We start from the raw sequence: 20309 nt of genomic DNA, 5'->3' as shown, positions 1-20309 counted from the left end.
CTTCCTCTTCTTCCTCCTCTTCCTCCTTCCTGTTCCCCTTCCTCCTCTTCCTCCTCCCCTTCCTCTTCCTCTTCCTCCTCTTCCTCCTCCCCTTCCTCTTCATCCTCCTCCTCTTCCTTCTTCTCCTTCCTCTTCTTCCTTCTCCTCCTTCCTTCCCCCCTTCCCTCCCCTCCCCTCCCCTTCCCTCCCTTCCCCTCCCCTCCCCTTCCCTTCCCTTCCCTTCTCCTTCCCTTCTCCTTCCCTTCTCCTTCCCTTCTCCTTCCCTTCTCCTTCCCTTCTCCTTCCCTTCTCCTTCCCTTCTCCTTCCCTCCCTCCCTTCCTCCCTCCCTCCCTTCTTCCTCCTCCTCCTTCTCCCCCCCCTCCTTCTTTCCAGGAATATATTTGATGGAGTTTGGTAGAGATCAGGTGAAAATCTGACTTTGTATGAGTTCAAGAAAGAATGGGAAGAGAGATACTCCCTCCCTTTCAAGGTGTGTGTGTGTATGTGTGTGTGTTAGGTGAACAAGAATGAGGGCCTACCATGCCATGGTGCATATATAGAGATGAGAGGACAACTTTTGAGAATTAATTCTTCCTTTCCACCTTGTTTTGAGGCAGAATCTCTGTTTTTGTATACTCCAGGCTAACTGGCCCACTCTTTGTCTCCCATCTTGCTGTTGAAACAGTGGGATAACAAGAGAGTTCTGCAGCCTTTACTTTTTACTTGGTTCTAGAGATGGGAACTCAGGTTTTCAGGCTTGTGCCACAATTAATTAATTAATTAAATTTGAGACAAAGTCTCACTACATAGAATGTCCAGAGCAGTATCTGGATTAGATAAAGGGATGGTGTTGAGTTGATAGCAGAGGGGCTGGCCTTGATTAGGAGTGAATGGCTCACCTAAAGTAAGGGGAGAGAGGCATAGAACCTGGACCAGGCACAGGAGGTGGATGGAGGTGGAGATCCAGGATGGCCTCTTTTTTAGTGACTCTGAAACGAGGCCAGCTAGTAAGGCTGGCTGAGGAAAGGTTCAGGATTTGCTGAGCAAAGGGCAGTTAGAAAAAAATAGTTAATAAGTCAGAAGTGTGTGGTGCAGATCTGTAGTTTCAGCTAATCAGAGCTGAGGCTAAAGTCTTGCAAGTTCAAGACTTTCCTAGGATACAGGGTGAGGTCAAGAATCAGACTGGGTAACCTAGAGAGATATTGCCTTAAGAATATGAAGTACCTGTCATGAATGCTAGCGACACAGCTCAGGGGTAGAGCGCTTGCTTGAGGCCCTGGGTTCAAATCCCAATTTAAAAAAAGAAAAAAGGAAAAACGTAGTTACTTACATCAGTGGTTTTTCAACTTGAATCAGAACCCTCTAGAAAGGCTGATAGAAGAACCCTTTCTCTGACTCAGGAGGTTTAAGATAGTTTTGGACATTTGCATTTTCTATGATTTTGTACCCACTGTAGCACCTGCTGGTCTGGGGGCAACTGTCTGAGACAATTTGGGCTGCCAGGGGACAAGGAGCAGGCTATGAAAAGACCTTGTGAATGGCAGACAGTATCAAGGTGATGACTCCAATGTGTCCCTGTTGCATGTCCTTCCTTGTTCTGTAGATTTGGAGTCCTATAGCTTTGCAAACACTTTTTCTTGTGTGTGAGTACTATGTATGTGTATGGGAAGCATTAGCACAGCATGCATTTAGAAGTCAGTGCTCAGCTTCCTAGAGCCTGTTCTCTTCTTCTACCAGGTGTGTGGTGTGTGTGTGTGTGTGTGTGTGTGTGTGTGTGTGTGTGCATGTGTATAGAGAGGAGGAGGGCAGGTGCATATGTGTACAGATACACGTGTGTGGAAACCAGAAGTGGGCATCAAATGTCTTTCTCCTTCTCTCTCACCCCCTGCTTTATTCCTTTGAAACAGGGTCACTCCCTGAACCCTAAACTCAACTTTGCTGCTAGACTGGTAGCCATCAAACCCCAAGCTATCTCCCTGTCCCTGCTCCCACAGTGCTGAGGTTACAGGCTTTCTCAACACCATGCCTGGGTTGTCCTATGGGTGCTGAGATCCTAATTGAGATCTCACGGTGGTATAAGTGTTTGTAGCCACTGCCCTCCCTCTTACCCTCACTGTGCATGCATCCTTGATAGAGGGGTGGGTGTTAGTTTCTTACGGCCACCTTAAAAAAAAGCAGCCATGGCTGAGGGGAGGGGCTTAAGATCTGTCAAGATGTGTATTCTTTGGAGTACAAAAGTCCTAATCAGCCAGGGCGTGGTGGTGCACGCCTTTAATCCCAGCACTCAGGAGGCAGAGGCAGGCAGATTTCTGAGTTTGAGGCCAGCCTGGTCTACAGAGTGAGTTCCAGGACAGCCAGGGCTACACAGAGAAACCCTGTCTCAAACCCCCCCCCCCCAAAAAAAAAAAAAAGTCCTATTCAAAGTGTGCGCTTGTCAGTGTGCTGTCCCCAAAGCTTGAGAGGAGGTGCCTTCCTTACCCTTCCCAGCTTCCGGTGGCCCAAGGTGACATGACTCTTCAGTCTCTCTGCCCATTTTCCTGTGGTTGGTTTTCCCATTTCTCTTTGTCCTGGTTCCTCTGGTTTTATGAGGCTAGCAGGGGGCCATCCTAATCTAAATGACCTTGTCTTGACTTGGTTGCAGCTGCCTAGAGCATATATCCAGAGATGGTCACTTTGAGAGGGAGTGAGGACAAGGGCTTGAGTGCATCTTTTCAGGGGACACAATTTTACCCACTCCAGACAGGCTTCGAACCGCTGGCCTCTGCTGATGCTCTGCTTCCTGCTGTTGCCTCCAGAACACTGGGTGTCGTATCCACAGCTCCTGGCCACTGTCTCCCACTACACTCTGCTCCAACATTCTTTCTGATATTAGTCTCCCTGTCAGCCTGTGGGCCTCTTTGACCCCCACTGTCTCACTGTGCGTCATCTGCCCACCCACAGACTTCTTCATATCCGTGCCCAGTTTAGTCTCTGACGTCTTGCTATATACATTTCTTGCCAACCTCCTTGATTCTTCTGCCCTCTCCTCTGCAGCTCATGTCTGGAGGCACCTGGCCCTCATTGAGCAGTCTTGCCCACCCCCTCAATACTTTTCCAGAAGAATAAAGAGATAGAAGAAGATGAACTGATTAGGGCCACTCCAGGTTGAGGACCACACTTCTCTGTGCTGTACAGCATTTCCACCATGTTCCTGGGCTTTGATGCCTTTTCTACTGAATTAATTTTTGATTGCTGCATAACACACACCCACACATAAAACACCACCATTCTTTGTCACTGGCTTAAGGTCAGAAGTCCTGATGGATAGGCTGGGTGTTTACAAGGCCAGGGTCTCATAGGGACCAAATCAAGAATAGCACTGTGTTGGGGCTTCTGCCAGGATCCTCAGGGACAGAACCCATGTTTGGCCAGGTGGCTGGCAGAATTTAGCTCCTTAGATGCTGGTGTGAGGTCCTTAGTTCCTTTCTGAGTCTTCCCTCTGTTCCTAGAGGAACATCTTCCTCTTGCTGGGACCAGATGTAGCCATGGCAACCCTTTGGTCCTTCCATTTGTGTTTTCCCTGTAGACCACTGGCCAGAGACATTTCTCTGTCCTTTCAGCCCAGGCACAAGGTGACTGAAACTCGTTCAAGAGTTCATGATTGAGGGTGTGTGTGACTTCAGGAAGAATTTTGCTCCTGCTCCCACTTTCTGATGAATGTGATTTTATCATTTCTCTTGTTTCTTCCCATCACAGTTGTGGCAGCATTGAGCTTTAAGAGGTTAAGGTAACATGGTAAAAAAAAAAGTTAAAGCTAGGTCTCTCTAACTACTGGGGAGGACAGCATTTAAGCTTTTCTTTCCTCCCTTTTTGAGGCAAGTATTCATGTATCCCAGGTTGACCTTGAACTCACTATGTAGCCGAGAACCACCTTGAGTTTTTTTTTTTTAAAGAATCATTTATTTATTTTATGTATATGAGTACACTGTAGCTGTCTTCAGACACATCAGAAGAGAGCATCGGATCCTATTACAGATGGTCGTGAACCACCATGTGGTTGCTGGGAATTGAACTCAGGACCTCTGGAAATGTAGTCTCTTAACTGCTGAGCCATCTCTCCAGCCCCACCTTGAACTTCTGATCCTCTTGTCTCCACATCACAGCTACTTGGATTATAGGTGCACACCACAATCCCAGTTCATGTGTTCCAGGACTGGACACAGGCTTTGTGCTTGTCAAGTGAGCATGTTACCAATTAAGCAGTGTCCCCAGCCCATCACGTAAGCTCTCTGTCGCACTGCTGATTTTTTTTTTCCTTTTCCAAACTTCTCCATTTCCCTTCCACCTCTCACAGCTCCCACTCCTCAGCCTGGCCATACCTTGTGTCTGAGAAGCAGAGACTCTTGCATGGAAAGCCCTGTTGTAGTCCCTTTACTGTTGCTATGACTGAATCTCAGAGACTGGGTAATTTATATGGAAAATTTACTTAGCTCAAGGTTCTAAGACCTGAGTGGTCCAAGACTATTGCTATAAGAATATATATATATATATATATATATATAATTTAAAGACAAGTTCTCATTGTAGCTCAGGCTGTCCTGGAACTCTCTATGTAGACCAGGCTGGCTTCAAATTCATAGAAATCTGCCTGACTCTGCCTTCTGACTGCTGGGATTAAAAGCATGAGCCACCATGCTTATCTAGGACTTTCTTGTTGTACCATAATGGGACAGGAGGTTCTAATGGAAGGACTGAGCAAATGTGCTGCCTAAGTCTCTTTCCTCTGATATATATATATTTATGATATTAGGGATGGAATCCAGGGCTGTTGCTGTACCACTGATCCACACCCAGGCTTCTTATATAAAGGCATTAGTACCATCATGAGAAAACCCCATCCTCACAGCCTTCTTAATTAACTCACAGAGGTCCTGTCTTATTAGTTTATAGTTTTAGCAACAAAATACCTTGAGAAAGGCAGCTGAGGGGAAGAAAAGCTTTCTCTGAGCCCACAATGCCAGATTATAGCCCATCACTCGGGGAAGTCAAGGCAGCAAAAACTTGAAGAAGCTGGTCACATCCACAGTCATCAGCAAAGGAAGAGTGAATGTATGCATGCTTAGTGGTCAGGTGCCTTTCTGTTTTTTATCCAGAACCCTAAGCCTAGGGAATGGTGTTGCCCATAGTGGGCAGTCTTTCCATCTCAATTAATGTAATCAAGATAATCCTGCATGAACATGCTTACAGGCCAACCTAGTTTAGACAGTCATTCACTGAGACTTCCTTTCTAGGTGATTCTAGATTATATCAAGCTGATAATTAAAACTAATTATCACCAGCCTGACCTCCAAATACCATTATTTTATGAATTTGGAGATTACATTTCTGATATGTGAACTTTTAGAGGACACATTCAAATCATTATCTTATGGCCGGTGCCTTGAACCTTCAAATTCACAAACCTATGCTTATGCACCATCTTTTTTGTGGGTGTGGCTGGGTCTCATGTAGCCCAGGCTGTCACTAAGCTAGCTATGTCTACATGAGATTCTTGAACTCTTGGTCTTCCTGACTACGCATACCAAGTGTTGGGATTGTATGTAGATCACACCTAGTCCTTGTCTTTATTTGTAGCTCTAGGTCTCTCCCCTGTTGCTTTTCCAAAGACTCTATTTTCTTCACTTTCTTCTCTTTAGTCTTCTCTGTCTTTAGGATCTTCAGAACCAAAACATCAACAGACAACCATGATGTAGTATTTATTACCCTTATTTGTAATTATTTTTTATTCTTACTTTTTTTTTTGAGATAGAGTTTTTCTGTGTAGCCCTGGTTGTCCTGGAACTCACTCTGTAGACCAGGCTGGCCTCAAACTCAGAGATCCATCTGCCTCTGCCTCCCAAGTGCTGGCACTAAAGGCATGTGCCTCCACCACTTGGCAGTACTGATTATTTTTTTAAAGGTTTGCATGTGTAGCAATGTGTGTACTTGGTTGCAGAACCCTGGAGCTGGAACAGATGATGAGCTACCATGTGGGGTCCTCTGCAATAGCAACAAGTGTTCCTAATCATTTAGCCGTCTCTCCAGCCCCATGATTGCCTGTCTTTAAAACACACCAAACCTCCAGACTCCAGCTGACTCCAGTCACAGCAACACTCCCTGAAAAACAAGTGAACAATCTCCCATTCATTTTTGCTCACCCACTTCAGCCTGGCTGCTGCTACTACATCTCCCAAGGTGGCTCTTGCCAAATCATAAGGTTGTTGGAAGCTGGGCCCTTGGGCATCTCGTGGCTCATGGAATGGCTGGCAGGTAATGGTGGCTGCCGGCTGGAGCTTAAGTTAGCTGGTCCTGATGAATGGATGCCTACACATCTGCATGACTGGGTTTCTCCGTATGGAAGCTGGGTTCCAAGAGGGAGTGTCCCTGGAGTCAGCATTCCAGGAGAACCAGTCGCAGGTATCTCATGATCCAACTTCGGAAGGCACAGCGCATGACCTTAGAGACTGCAGGTGAGACACCAGGCCATGCTATGTGCAACTGAAGCTTACACACAGGCCGAGGTGATTTAGCAGCTGTCTTTGGAGAATTGCTACTCCAGCCACAAACAGCCTGGTCATCAGCCATAATATTGCTTCATTATTGTTATTAGTGTTGTTTTGAGTCAATGTCTCACTATGTAGCCCAGGCTGGCTGGAAGCAGAGATCCACCTGCCTCTGCTTCCTTAGGATTAAAGTAAAGGGGTGCACGCCAGTATGCTTGCCCCTCCTTCCTTCCTTCCTTTGTCCATCCTTCCTTCCTTTCTTCCTTAGTTCTTCTTTCCTTCCTTAGTTCTTCCTTCCTTCCTTAGTTCTTCCTTCTCCTTTTTTCCTTCCTTCCTTCCTTCCTTCCTTCCTTCCTCTCTTTGTCCTTCTTTCCTTCCTCTTTGTCTTTCCTTCCTTCCTTCCTTCCTTCCTTTCTTTGTCCTTCCTCCCGCCCTCCCTCCTTCCTCCCTTCCTCCCTCCTTCCTTTTTATGTCCTTTCTTCCTTCCGTTCTTTGTCTTTCCTTCTTCCTTCCTTTTTTGTCCTTCCCCTTTTGTCCTTCCTTCCTTCCTTCCATGAAAAGATCTTACTATGTAGCCCAGGCATTCTTTGAACTTGGAATCCTGCTTTGGTCTCTTAAAAGTGCCACCAAGCCCAGCTACAAGTCATATTTATAGACTCTGTGTTTGTCTTTGTCCTCTCTCTTTTCTTCTCTCCGATTCACTCAGCTCAGGCTGACCTTGATCTCACAGCAGTCTTCCTGTCCTAGCCTGAAGTGTTGGGTTACAGGCACGAGCCAACACTCTTGATTCTTATTTTAATCTTATTAGCAGTTAACCTAGTTGATCCTTTTTTAAAAGGCAGGGTTTCATGTATCCCAAATAGGCCTCCTACTTGCTGTGTAGTTGATGACTTTAAACTGATTCATCTGCCTCCATCTCCCTAGTGTTGGGATTATAGGCATGTGTCACCATGCCTGATCAATGTATATAATGCTGGGGATGAAACCCAGGGCTTTATGCATGCTAGGCAAGCACTCTTGTCTGCAGAACCACACCCACATCCAGCTCTCCTCTCCATACTTGCACATGACTGTCCAATGACGTAACAAACAGCTCATATCTGGCTCTCAACCTCAACACTTCCTTGGCTTTTTCTATCTTAACAAATATGATGTTATTGTTGAAGATTGAGATTCCTTCTCACTTCCTCTCAACCCCTCCCTAAGATAAAAATGGCCATTAGTAGGCAAATCCTCAAATAGAACTGGCAGGGCAGTAATAGAATTCTTTTTTTTTTTTTTTAAGATTTATTTATTTATTTATTTATTTATTTATTATATGTAAGTACACTGTAGCTGTCTTCAGACACTCCAGAAGAGGGCACCAGATCTTGTTACGGATGGTTGTGAGCCACCATGTGGTTGCTGGGATTTGAACTCTGGACCTTTGGAAGAGCAGTCGGGTGCTCTTACCCACTGAGCCATCCTACCAGCCTGTAATAGAATTCTTTAAGCATATTATTTCTTATAGAGACAAAAGTTATTATTAGGTTTAAAGCAGTCCATTTCTCCATCCTAGGGTCTTATTCCCCTAAGTAGCCATCTTAATTACTCAGCTCTTCTATTTGCTTGTTTTATGTGTAATCTTTATATCAGAATTTAGTAAGTCAGCTTTTGGATAACAGTGGGGGCACACCTGAGAGCTGAGTACCTGGTAGTTACTTGATCCTTAAGGCTGGAGCCTTGATAGCCAGAGTAGTGCTAGAATAACTGTTTCTCCCTGCCAGAGAGTGGCAATAGGTAGTTACTCAGTCTGCAAGGCAGGGTGCCTCATTGGTTTGGGTTTGATATCAGACATGGAAGTTTCCTGGAAACAGCTATTGCTCAATAAAAGTTGGGGAGTGCTGGACATCACCTCCTCCACCTCCTCCTCCTCTTCCTCCTTCTTCTTCATCTTCCTTTTCCTCCTCCTTACCACCACCACCACCACCATCACCACCACCACCATCATCACCACCACCACCACCACCACCATCATCATCATCATCGAAACAGCTTCAGGACTAGTCAACTCAGCAGCAGGAGGGAGGCTTCCTTCTGCAATCTCCCTTTTATCTCTGCTGCTACCAGAAGGTGTCGCCCACAATCCCAGTGACTCTCCCCATATCAATTAAGGGGATCAGGACAGTCCTTCAGGTGAGTCTCCCCACTAAGGTGACTAATTTGTGGCAAACTGACATGAAAACCAACCAGGATGCTTGTATATTTAAAATTTTCTAGTATGTACAAACACTTTAAAAATTGATGTTGTGTTCCCTATTGCTTTTAAGCTTGTTTACGTGTTTGTTATATGTGTGTGAGTGTGCCTCTGGAGATGGGACTCAGGTTGGCATGCAGTGTGACAGGCACCTTTTCCTACTGAGTTATCTTTTGGTCTCAGCTTTAAGCTCGTTTGTAGGCTCAATTCCTGCCTAGCCAAATCCAGTTCCCTATTTATTTATTTATTTATTTATTATTTATTTATTTATTTGATTCAGAGTCTCACAGGCCCAGTCAGGCCTTGAACTCACTACATAGCTAAGGATGACATTGAACTTCTGATTTCATCACTAAGATTACATTTAACTCATTTATTTATTCCCTAAAATATTCCTAAAAATATTTATTATCTATCTATCTATCTATCTATCTATCTATCTATCTACACACACACACACACACACACACACACACACACACACACACACGGAAGCCAGAGGAGGATGTTCAGTGTCTTTCTCTATTCCTCTCCACTTTTTTTTTTAGACAAGTTTGTGTGTGTGTGTGTGTGTGTGTGTGTGTGTTTTGTTTGTTTGTTTTTAATCAAACTTGGTTCTAGCCATTTCAGCTAGGCTGGCTAGATACAGGTACTGGAATTTGCCTGTCTCTGCTCCCCAATGCTGGGAGCTACACTTGGCCTTCACATGAGTGCTGAGAATTTGAACTCAAGACCTTCACAGCAAGCACTCTAACTCACTGAGATACCTCTCCTCCTCTTCCTCTTCCTCCTTTTCCTCCTCCTTCTCCTCTTCCTCCCCTTTCTCCTTCATCCTATCTCTTATTCCTTATTATTTTTCTTGAGACAGGGTCTTACTCTATAGTCCTTGCTGCCCTAGAACTCACTATGTAGACTAAGGTGGCCTCAAACTCTGAGAGATCTGCTTGCCTCTGTCTCCTGAGTGCTGGGGTTAAAGCTGTGCCCCTTGTACCTGCTGCTAATTCGCATTCCCCTCTTCCCCATACAGCTTTGCTGTGACTTTTGGTTAAGACAGTATTTAATGTTATCTTAGTCCATTCTATCTGCTGTAACAAATACCATAGACAGGATGGCTTACAAACAAGTGACAGAAATTCACTTCTCACATACTCCAGCCACTATGCTAGGGTGTGTGCATGTGTGTGTGCGTGTGCGTGTGTGTATGTGCCTGTGGGTATGTGCGTGCGGGTGTGTGCATGTGTCTTTTCTTTTTTTTTAAAATTTATTTATTTATTATATGTAAGTACACTGTAGCTGTCTTCAGACACACCAGAAGAGGGCGTCAGATCTCATTATGGATGGTTGTGAGCCACCATGTGGTTGCTGGGATTTGAACTCCGGACCTTTGGAAGAGCAGTCGGGTGCTCTTACCCACTGAGCCATCTCACCAGCCCGCATGTGTCTTTTCATTAAATCTTTGTAGCAATTTAAAGGATGAATATAATGGAAAAGAAAAGATTACTCCGACCCTGAGAGGGTCAAATGATAAAGATAGTACAAGGGAGGCTGGAGAGATGGCTCAGGGCTTAAGAGTACCTGCTGTTCTTCCCGAGGACATGGGTTCAATTCCTGGCACCAGATGGCAGCTCACAAACATCTGTAACTTCAGGTCCAGAGGATCCGGTGGCCGTTGTACTCTTGAGATGGGAGGTTAGAGGTCTTATATACCTGTGACTTGGTTTCCCCCAGTGGTAGCAGCTTGTATAACCAGTCCAGTAGCAAAGTGGGGACAGATTCTGCCAAAGTTCACAGGTTTTGTTCTGGTTTCACCAGCCCTCTGTTATAACTCTAAGCAGCTTTCCAAGAAGTCCCCACTTCCCTTTATTTTCTCCTCTGCAGCTTCTGTCCGAGGCACCATCCTCACTTTGGACTACTGCAATATCTAACTCCCCTCTCCCCAAGACAGCAGCCCACTCTTCAGTCCAGGCTAGCCTCACTATATCGCCCATTCTGGCCCCCAAACCATGGCACTTCTTTTGCTTTAGCTGCCAGTTACTGGGCTTGCAGGGGTAAGTTTCTACCCCTTGGTTTCCCATTGGCCCTGGATCTTCCATCTGCCAGGCAAGAGGTACTTTAAGTCCAAGAATGAGGAAAGATTTGGGGCTACATAGTCTCTGGAGACCAAGAACAGTGGGCCTTGGTGAGGACAGCTGTACCATTGTTACCCTGAGTACCTTGTGTACTGAGCAGGAGAGGGCCAGAGATGTCCATGCTAGTACTCAGAAGGAACCCAGCCTCGTGTTCTATCAGGAGTGTTTATGGGAAGATGTACATGCTCCACAACACAAAAGCTATATGCTCAGGCAGGAGTTGTATTTTGTGCCAAGAAGGCAGGAAGATGCATGTCACATCTGTGATGTGTATTCCCTGTTGGCCAGTGATCCACCCTCCTCTTCCCCCATTTCATGGAAATCCTCTTGGCCTTCCCAACAGAGCTCCGGATGTCAGGGAGACAGCTACAGTGATGGCCTGTGTACTCTGTCTCAGTGGGTAACACCATTTGGATGCAGAGTACACAGAGGGGTAGTAAAGTACATTTTAAATAAACTTTCTGAAGAACAGTTGTGTGTGAGTGTGCGTGTGTGCACGTGCGTGTGTGCGTGCCTTCACAGGCATGCATACAAGTATGCCATGGTCCAAGTGAAGAGCTCAGGATAGCTTTTAGTGTTTGGTTCTCTCTTTCTACCAATGTGCATGTCAGGGATTGAACTCAGGCCATCAGACTTGGTGGCAAGTGATTTACCCACTGAGCCATCCCACCAGCTCCAAGGCAGGGGCATTTGATGCTCTTGAGCAAGAATTCTAGGACTTAAGGTAGGAAACTAAGTGGCTGAAGGTAGAGAGAGAATAAGGACAGTGAACGAGTGGGTGGGTGGGGAGCTTAGGACATATGGGCAGGAGTCCCAGGTCTTCCAGGCTTGCTGACTTGGCCAGAGGGACAGATGGGTGTCATGGCCAGCTGCTGAACGCCTTTAACATTCCTGTCTGCATTATGATTGTCTTGGGTTAGTTTCATTGCAAGTCCTATCTGATGGTTTTTCTTCCCTTCTCCTCTTCTGCCCTCCTGGTCCACAGTCCTCTGTGGCTTCCTAGGCTGACTGTAGTCACTCTAGGCCTCAGAATCTGCAACTCTGAGATAGCCTCAGAGAGCACCCGCATCTCCCTAAGAACTGAGAGTGTGGTCACGGAGATGTCCAGGGAAGAGCACCTAGTGTGACAGAGACCACATGAGGAACGTTACCTGGGTGCCGGTGTCTCTCTTCTGAGGCTTCCTATCTGCTCTTCCATCACTCGAAGGGTGGGGCTTCCCAAACTTGCCCGGTGTTGAGTCACCCCCTTTTCCCTGAAAAGGTTTTCTTAGAGACTTTTCTGGCATGACACTTGTAGCTCCAAGTCAGTGCTGATCAGGGTGCCTGGGTCTTGAGAATGTCCCTTTCTGGGACAGCTCAGGTTTGGCTGCACCTGCCAAGTGGCTGGCAGTGTCATGGCCTGAGGTGGGTGGCTTCTCCAGCCTTCTTCAGGCATGGCCAGACAGGAGGCTGGCGCAAAGGCAGGAAGACTGGGAGCGAGTGGTGGTAATTTAGATATGGATGTTTAAGAAAAATGTTCAGGGAATTATTCTATTCATGCTAAATACCAAGTGATTCAACCTCCTCCCCCACATTGCCTGTCACAGTACGGCTGGGCTGTCTCAATAGTTCTCTGCAAATGGATCCCATTACAACCCAAACCCAGAACGGCCTGGGGTACCTGTTTATATTTTACTTATTACTCTTTGAGGAGGGATCCAGGGACGGGACCCCATGTTTCGTACTCCAGCCCATTCTCAAGTGGTTGCTTTTGGACTGAGGGCCTGATGCCTGTCATCCTCCGTTCCTCCTCCCACTGTGCCTGTTTCAGGGCTCCAGGGCATGTCCTCTCAGCAGACAGGCCTTCAGGCTGCACTTCTGCAGAGCTAGGACTGTGAAAAAAGGGCATGGTACATACTTATGCACAAAGTCCCTGGCACTTCCAGAGCCAGGGTTCGGCTACATAGCTGGGCCCATGTGTTGGCGGGTGAACTCAACTGCTGTCGCCAGATGACTCAGCAGAGAGAATGCGCATTGATTTGGGCAAAGATTTCACTCTCCAGAGAAGCCCAGCATAGGGAGCTATAAAAAGCGGGAGACAGGAGGCAAGGGAATAGGGAGGGCCGGGGTACCCCAGAGTCTGGTTGGACCTTCTGCACACAGAAGTGCTCAGCCGAGCCATCCAGGTTGAAGTGTGTGGTTTTTGTTTCTGACCTTGGAAGAACACAGAAGAGACAGACGCCAGGACACAGAAGAGACAGACACCAGGACACACTCCAGAGGCTTGGTTTTATTGTGCAGTTTTCTTTCCTCGGTGAGATGCTGTAGCAGTGGTGGTATTATACATGGTGATGGGACAGGCAGAGCTGCCAGTGGGGGAGAGGATCCTTGGGAAAGCTATCTTCCAAAAAGTGTGCACGCCGGATCTCACTCCACCGCCTGCCCCTGAGATTAGGAGGTCTTGGAAGAGGCAGGTTGCAAGACTCTCGCTGTCTGGGGGATCAGGGACAGCAAGAGGGGCTGGCACAGAGGGGCAAGGGAAAGAAGAATAAAGGCTCTCCCTTGGTAAGCTGGGTCCAACCGGATGGTTCTAGGATCCCCTTCCTGCACGGACTTAGATCCTGGAGTCAGAGTTCTGGCTCCTTGTCTTCTTCTGCCACCCTCACTACAGGCAGAGGCCTTTGGAGACAGCAGGCTCGTGTTTTAGAGGAGGGGGTGATCCCTCCCCCACCTCCTACCCCTTTCCCCATCATTCCCTGACTGAACCTGCATCTTTACTGAGTGTGCCCTGGCCCAAGAGCCCTAGGGGGCTTCTTCAGTGATGGCAGAGCGCTTGTGTGTGGTGGCTGAGAATGACCTGGTAGAATCTAAGCCCTCATCCTCATTGGATGGTCCACAAAGGCTCAGCAGAGCTCTCCCATCTTGAGCCCCCCCCCCCCTCCCCGATGATTCTTTCAACAGAGTATGACTGTACCAGGTACAGGCACAGTCCAACTTCCCTCATCCATATCTCTTTCAGGCATCTGGCTTGGTTGGCAGGGAGGAACTCGCCCCAGGGACTGATATCCTGCCTCCCCTACCCACCATACGCCCTTATGTTCTAACAGGTCTCCAGGGAAAGAACAAACTAAATAATCAGAAGCAGCCCTGGAATAAATACAGAGTACAAAATGACAGCTAGTGGTATGCATGGAGGGAGAAGTGGCGGGGGTGGGGGCGAGGGTGGGGGGGATGATGGCATGCAGCACTGGGGTTCCTTAGGAGGGACAAGGTCCCCGTTTCTCCCCATGTTCTGAGATATTTGAAGGACTTGGGGAGGGAGTCAGCTGACCGGGAGAAGCAAGACCTCTGCAGAGGAAGGACCTCGAGGGCTCCTGTTTCTCCTTGGGCCCAACCAGTCACAGAGAAATGAAGTCCAGGGCTTGGAGGAGGGAGAGGGAAAGCAGCAGCAGCAGCATCCAGGATGTGTTCTGAACCAGCAGGCTTATGCCGCCACACTTGACCAGCTTGTCTGTGGATAGAGAAGGGGTGCCGGGAGGAGGGGAGATCAGGACTCAGGCGGGCAAAGACAGGTGTCAGCTGTTCAAGGCAGCTAGCTGGCGCTTTCTCATCTTAGCGGCTCCACCGGATGCTGTAACAGAACCTCCACACCACAAGAATCACCACTGTACTGCCTTTCCCATTTAGTTTCCTCAACTGTGCTTTTACTACAAGCTCCCCCTTTCTGGCCCCTAATCTTGCCCCACTCACATAGACAGCAGCAGTTTCCCAGGAGACCAGCAGTTAGGGGAAGGGTAATGGAGGTGCCTGTTTTTTTTTTTTTTTTTTTTTTTTTTTTTATTGGCTACCCCAGCCTGGCTAACCTGGACATTTTATCTTTCTGGGAACCAGTCTCACCTCTATACACACTGATACTTTTATTGGAGCTCATGGGATTCGCGCCCGAGACTTGAAGCTCACAAAAGTAGTCGCCCTCATCCTTGGTGGTGAAGTTGGCTAGGGTAAGGACCTTGATATAGGGCTGGTTGGAGAGGGTGACGCGGGAGCGGTACGTGTGCTCGGGTATCCCAAGGGTGCCTGAGAGCACGTGCTTCCTCTTCTCTCGGGTCAGGCTGAACTCATGCTGGATGGAGTTATCCTTGGTGTTATTCTCATGGCGGCAGTCCAGGCGAAGGTTTTGGTTCACCAGGCAGGCTGTCAGGCTGGTCACCTTCTGCCCTCGGGACACCTGCAAGACTGGCACAGCAGTGCCTTCTCTGAATTTGGGGAGACACAGACCCGGGGCCTCCCACCTGCAGGAAAAGTAGACTTGAGCTGGGGGGATGTGGGGTTTGCACTCGCCCTTGAGGTATTGGTGGGATGTTCCACCACTTGCAGACTCCAACTTCCATCAATCTACTGAAGTTCTGGGTCCCAACAATGTGTTTCAAGAACAGGAGATCAAGAGGAGTGTGTTGCTTTTGTTTTTGTTTTTAAATGGTTTTTTCAAGAAAGGGATTCTCTATCTTGAGAATAGCTCTGGCTGTCCTGGAATTTGCTCTGTAGACCAGGCTGGCTTCAGACTAACAGATCCACCTGACTCTGCCTCCTGAGTGCTGAGATTAAAGGTGTGTACCACAACCACCACCACCCAGCAAGAGGAGTTCCTAGATCCATTATGGAGTTTCTAATATGTCAAAGACCACCACTGGTGAGGTTGAGGCTCCTCCCCACTCCCCACCCCCGCACCTCCCAACCACCTGTGCCCCTGAGACTATGGCAAAGAGGCTACTTCCCGGGATGGGAGGAAGCCAGATTCCTTAGAATGCCAGCCCTGACCCTTGCCCAGTACCTGAGAGCAGGAGAGCGACGCTGATGGCTGGGTTCATGGTGCCAAGAGTTCCGACTTGGATTCTGTGGTGGGGAAAGCTACAGGTCAGCCAGCTGGTAGGACAGGTGGGTCCCCATTTACCTTGAGGGCTTGAGATCCACGGAGCACATGATGAATACCTCAGCCCCTCTCTTTATCCCCTTCTCTTAGGGAGTGACACTGCCTAAGGTCCTTTGCCACTCAGAGAAAGCCAAGGAAGTGGGAGCCTATGTCCTGGGTGTGTGTCTGTGCTGTCCCTGAGCACCTCCCTGCTGGGTGACTTCATTACTTTCTTCTGGAACTTAAGACCTACAGAGCTCACACCTTTGATTCCAGCACTCAAGAGGCAGAGGCAGAGGCCAGAGGCCAGAGGGCAGAGGGCAGAGGCCAGAGGCCAGAGGGCAGAGGGCAGAAGGCAGAGGGCGGCAGAGAGGGGCAGAGAGGGGCAGAGAGGGGCAGAGAGGGGCAGAGAGAGGCAGAGAGAGGCAGAGAGAGAGGCAGAGAGGCAGAGAGGCAGAGAGGCAGAGGCAGGCAGATGGATTTCCAGGCCAGCCTGGTCTACAGAGTGAGTTCAAGAACAGCCAGGGCTACACAGACAGACACTCTCTTGAAAATACAATTTTTTTATTTGGTAAGCTATACATACCTTTTATTGTCTAATTGGTCTGACTGTATGCTTTAGGGGTGTTAAGCTCAGTCATATCGCTGTGTAGCCAGTCTCTGGAACTCATTCAGATCCATTAAACAAACAAAAACCCCAAATACCTCCCTCAAGCACTAGTTTGTTCAGAAGATGACCCCTAATGTCCAGGTCAGCCCTAGCATATAGTAGATACTCAAATACTTGCTTACTTATTTACTGACAGGGTTTCACTATGTTTCTTGGGTTGGCCTCAAACTCACGAAGCTGCCACCATTTCCTGAGTGGTGGCATTATAGGCATGTACCTCCACCCAACCTATTATTTTATTGAAACTGTATCTCCTCTCCCAATGTATCTCAGGATGTCCTGCCTCAGCTCCCTGAGAGCAGAGTAAAAGACATTTACCGGATAAATGAGGTTCTCCGAACCGTACACTCAAATAGGATTTTGATGGGGTCTAAGAAAATGGTAGGTATCCAGCATTATGCCCCAAGTGATAAGTCATGCAGAAAGCTTAACGGCTAGGGATGAGATCAGGCAAGCGAGGTGCCACAGAGGCCTGTATAAGACATGGGACATGAGTGAGAAGCACGGAGGCCAGAGATGCTTGCAAATGGCCAGCTCTTGAGTGTTCCTAGGGCTGCAGTTTTCTGGTCCTGTGTTCATTGCTGCCCTGCACAGGTTCTCTGCCTTCCCCACAGTGCCCTAGCTCAACACACCGGCAGGCTGTCTAGCCTGTCCTTGCCCAAGAGAGGCACAGTCTGCGAGTTCGCGAGCTCCACCTAGGCTAGGAACATCCTTTGCACAGGGCGGGCCACTCTGCCATTCTCTCTGCAGTTCAAGATCCATGGGGAAATAGACTAGGATTTCCGGATGGGCTATGGCAGTGAATGTCAGCCTGGGGTGGGGGGAGCTGCGACCAGGAGCCAGATCCCAAGGTTCTGTGGCAGAGAAAGGGGACTATTAATTAATTAATTAATTAATTTTAGAGACAAGGTCTCCTTAAGAAGCCTTGGTGAGCCTGGAACTCGTGATGTAGCCCAAGTTGATCTCAAACTCCTCCCGTCTGCTTCCGCCTCCTGATGGTTGTTGGGTGGCAAATGACTTGGATTTGATAACAGTGGGTTATGGAGGAGGGAGTGTGGGCTTGAGATTCAGGGGAGGGAAGGGGGAACACTAGAGAAAAGAATTGGGGCTGGGGCTGGAGAAGCCTGGCAGAACTAGATACAGGGGTAGCGTGATTTGGCAGAGGCGCAGCAGTGTTTTCGGCGCCCCGAATCTCATACCCAGCCCACCTAAGCCCACACCCAGACAAACTTTGCGCCCTTTCCCTGAGGCCCGGCTTGGCTAACCCCACCCTGATGCTATTTCCTCATTTTAATCTTCCTCTACCAGTTGAGATTCTCCCGCTCCCTCCCCCCTCCGCTCCCTCGCATCCTTTCTAGCTTTCCCCTCCCCCGCGCCTGCCACCCAGTCCCCTCCCGCAACATTGCGGTTTTCTTACCTGCGGTGCCCCGCACCCAGCCAGCCACGAGGTCACCCGCTGGGGACTCCCTCCAGTTTGCCACCCACCTCCTCCCTCTATTCGCACCACTAAAGCGATTTGAGCTTGGGGACCAAAGGCTGTCCTTGATGTCCTTCCTCATGGTTCTCCTCCGGCACCCACTCTTCGAAAGCGTCCGTTAGCAGGGAGAAAGCCCGTGACCCCGCACTGCCTTCCTCTCCCACCTCGACCTGGGAGCACCTTCTTTCCCCAGTTCCCGCGCCCCCATATAGGAGCGCCCTGGTATCCTTTCCCAAAACTGTAGCTGGGGAAGGCTTGCATCCTCGCCCTGCGGCGGTCCTTGCATGTGCGGGTCCCTCCCGTCGGCCTGCTCTCACCTGGACTCCCCTAGCTGCAGCCTCCTCCTGGTGCGCCAACGCCTCCAGTTGCTGCACCCAGCGCTGAAGCCCGCAGTTTTCACCAGGGGTGGGGAGAGAGGGGGGAGCAGGGAGGGACTCTAGATTCAGCCAATCGGAGGCTGAGGGAAAAGGATGGAGGGGGTGGGGTGGTCGGCGAGGGCTGACTGGAGGTGTTCCATTTGGGTGTCCGAAGTGGCTTGCTGCTACTAAAGAGGCACTCTCAGTCCTGTGATTGGGCTGACTCGCCCAGGGAAAAGACGGTTAGGGACCCTGGGGGTCGGGGTGGAGCAGTCTTCTACCCATACCCCGGGACGCTCTCCTTTTAAGGTTGTAACCCTTTCTTTGCTTGAACCTTCAGAAGCCTGGATAACCAGAGGGAGGCCCTCCAGCTTCCCCCATTCCTTTGCCTCTTGGCTGGAGATCTGCTCTTGAGCCTCCAGTGACAGGTTTTGGCTTTGGAGCCTGTTATATCAGCAAAGGGAATGGATTGGTTGTTTTCCATGTTTTCCATGCTACTGCAGCCCTTCGGAAGCAAGGCAAGGGGTGCATCTGCCTGGCTTGTTTCTGCTTCCCAGGCATCATGCCCACCTTCAGTTACTCAAAACACTTGGCCCTGTTAGGGAAACAGTGCATTCTGCTTGTAACTCCGGATCTTGAAGTCGCACCTATTTTCCTTCCTTCCTTCCTTCCTTCCTTCCTTCCTTCCTTCCTTCCTTCCTTCCTTCCTTCCTTCCTCCTGCCTGCCTGCCTGCCACTCTTTCTTTCTTTCTTCCTTTCTTTCTTTCTTTCTTTCTTTCTTTCTTTCTTTCTTTCTTTCTTTCTTTCTTTCTTTCTTTCTCTCTTTCTTTCAGATTTTCCACCAGGATTTTTCTGTGTAACTCTGGCTGTCCCAAAACTCTCTCCATAGTGCAGGCTGGTCTTGAACTCACAGAGATCCACCTGGCCCTGCCTCCTGAGTACTGGAGTTAAAAGCATGCACCACCACCTCCAGGTGAACTTGCACATTTTGGCCCAACCAGCTAGAATGTTCTCCCTTCTGTGAGTACAAGATGATCCCGTTCCGTCTCCAGACAAGGAAAGGAGGCATGCCTTCTAGCCAGCATTGCTGGGGTCATTACATCCATGGCCACTTACTAACTCCACTCCCATCCCAGCAGACTCAGCCCATCCACTCCTTGTTTCTTCATGGCTGGTTAGTAGTCAGGCTGACCAGTTGTAGGACTTGGGAACTCAAGAGCCCAGTGCTGAGCCACTCTACTCTTCAGCTAGTGGCTGAGAAAAGAGAGAACTCTCAGAATGGGGAAAGGCTGAGACCCGGTTTTGGGTCCTCAGGAATGATACCCCATCTACAGCATCAACTTGATGTCACCAAGAGGCTCTTTCTAAAACCTGTGCTAATGATTTTGTTTACAAATTATTTTTAAATGAAATTTAAAATTGTTTATACTATTTGTGTGTGTGTGTGTGAGCATGTGTTTGCAGAACAGATTTCCAGAGTTGGTTGGTCCTCTCCTACCACGTAGTTCGTGGGGACTGAACTCAGGCTGTCAGGCTTGCTGGTAGGCACCTTTACCCACTGAGCCATCTTGCTGGCTCCTGTACTTATGTTTTTTAAAGGCTAGTTTGGTTCCCGGTCTCTGAATTCTGGGTGGAGAGTCTTGTGGCCTGGCTCTGCCTCTCAGCCATCTGCCTGCCCAGTCTCCTGTTTCTTCATAGAAGTTGGCCCTGGCACGGTCACTGAAGCTTTCAATACAGTAAATGGCACTGTTGGAAGCCATCCCTGGGCCTGCAGATGCAATTTCAGTCCCCTCCCTTGGAGAGCTATGTGCTTCCCCAGTGCTGGAGACAATGGGACATTCTAACAGGAGTGGGGGCTATCTTTCTGGTAAGCCACTTTATGCAAAGTTCCCCGGGGCTTGGGTTCTAAGGAACAGGGGCCCTAAAGACCACCCCCTTCACAGATGAATCCCCTTTACAGCTTTACTGGGCGGGTTCTTAGAAATGCATAGGGGAATTTCTAAAGTCCCCAGGTGCCCTGGCCTCAGCTGCTCACCCAGAACCCCATTCTTT

The 20309-nt window shown here is 48.7% G+C and overlaps 1 protein-coding gene and 1 long non-coding RNA gene across 3 annotated transcripts in view; one reads left to right on the top strand and one right to left on the bottom strand.

The window, feature by feature from the left end:
• Window positions 1–13115: 13115 nt before the first annotated feature.
• Window positions 13116–18311, bottom strand: Thy1 (thymus cell antigen 1, theta). The gene is made up of 4 exons (NM_009382.3): window positions 18219–18311; window positions 15677–15738; window positions 14743–15081; window positions 13116–14356 (listed from the first exon to the last, which is right to left on the bottom strand). The coding sequence occupies exons 2-4, from the start codon at window positions 15711–15713 to the stop codon at window positions 14244–14246; spliced, it is 489 nt and encodes a 162-aa protein (NP_033408.1). The 5' UTR covers window positions 15714–15738; window positions 18219–18311; the 3' UTR covers window positions 13116–14243.
• Window positions 18312–19510: 1199 nt separating this feature from the next.
• Window positions 19511–20309, top strand: part of Gm39323 — a 31735-nt gene continuing 30936 nt past the window's right edge. For both annotated transcript variants that reach the window (XR_870686.2, XR_870685.2), the window contains exon 1: window positions 19511–20309. This exon is cut by the window's right edge and continues 546 nt beyond it. This is a non-coding gene — a long non-coding RNA (predicted gene, 39323).

This window comes from Mus musculus, chromosome 9 (assembly GCF_000001635.26).
Source record: "Mus musculus strain C57BL/6J chromosome 9, GRCm38.p6 C57BL/6J".
NCBI lineage: Eukaryota > Metazoa > Chordata > Mammalia > Rodentia > Muridae > Mus > Mus musculus.
Note: the sequence above shows the minus strand (reverse complement) of the source record. Positions and strands in the feature narration are given on the sequence as shown.

Coding starts and splice junctions, on each gene's coding strand:
- Thy1 (NM_009382.3), bottom strand. CDS start 15,713: ATGAACCCAGCCATCAGCGTCGCTCTCCTGCTCTCAG. Junction 15,082..15,676: donor CGTCGCTCTCCTGCTCTCAG/GTACTGGGCAAG, acceptor CTGCTGTGCCAG/TCTTGCAGGTGTCCCGAGGG. Junction 14,357..14,742: donor AAGTATCAGTGTGTATAGAG/GTGAGACTGGTT, acceptor CTCTATCCACAG/ACAAGCTGGTCAAGTGTGGC.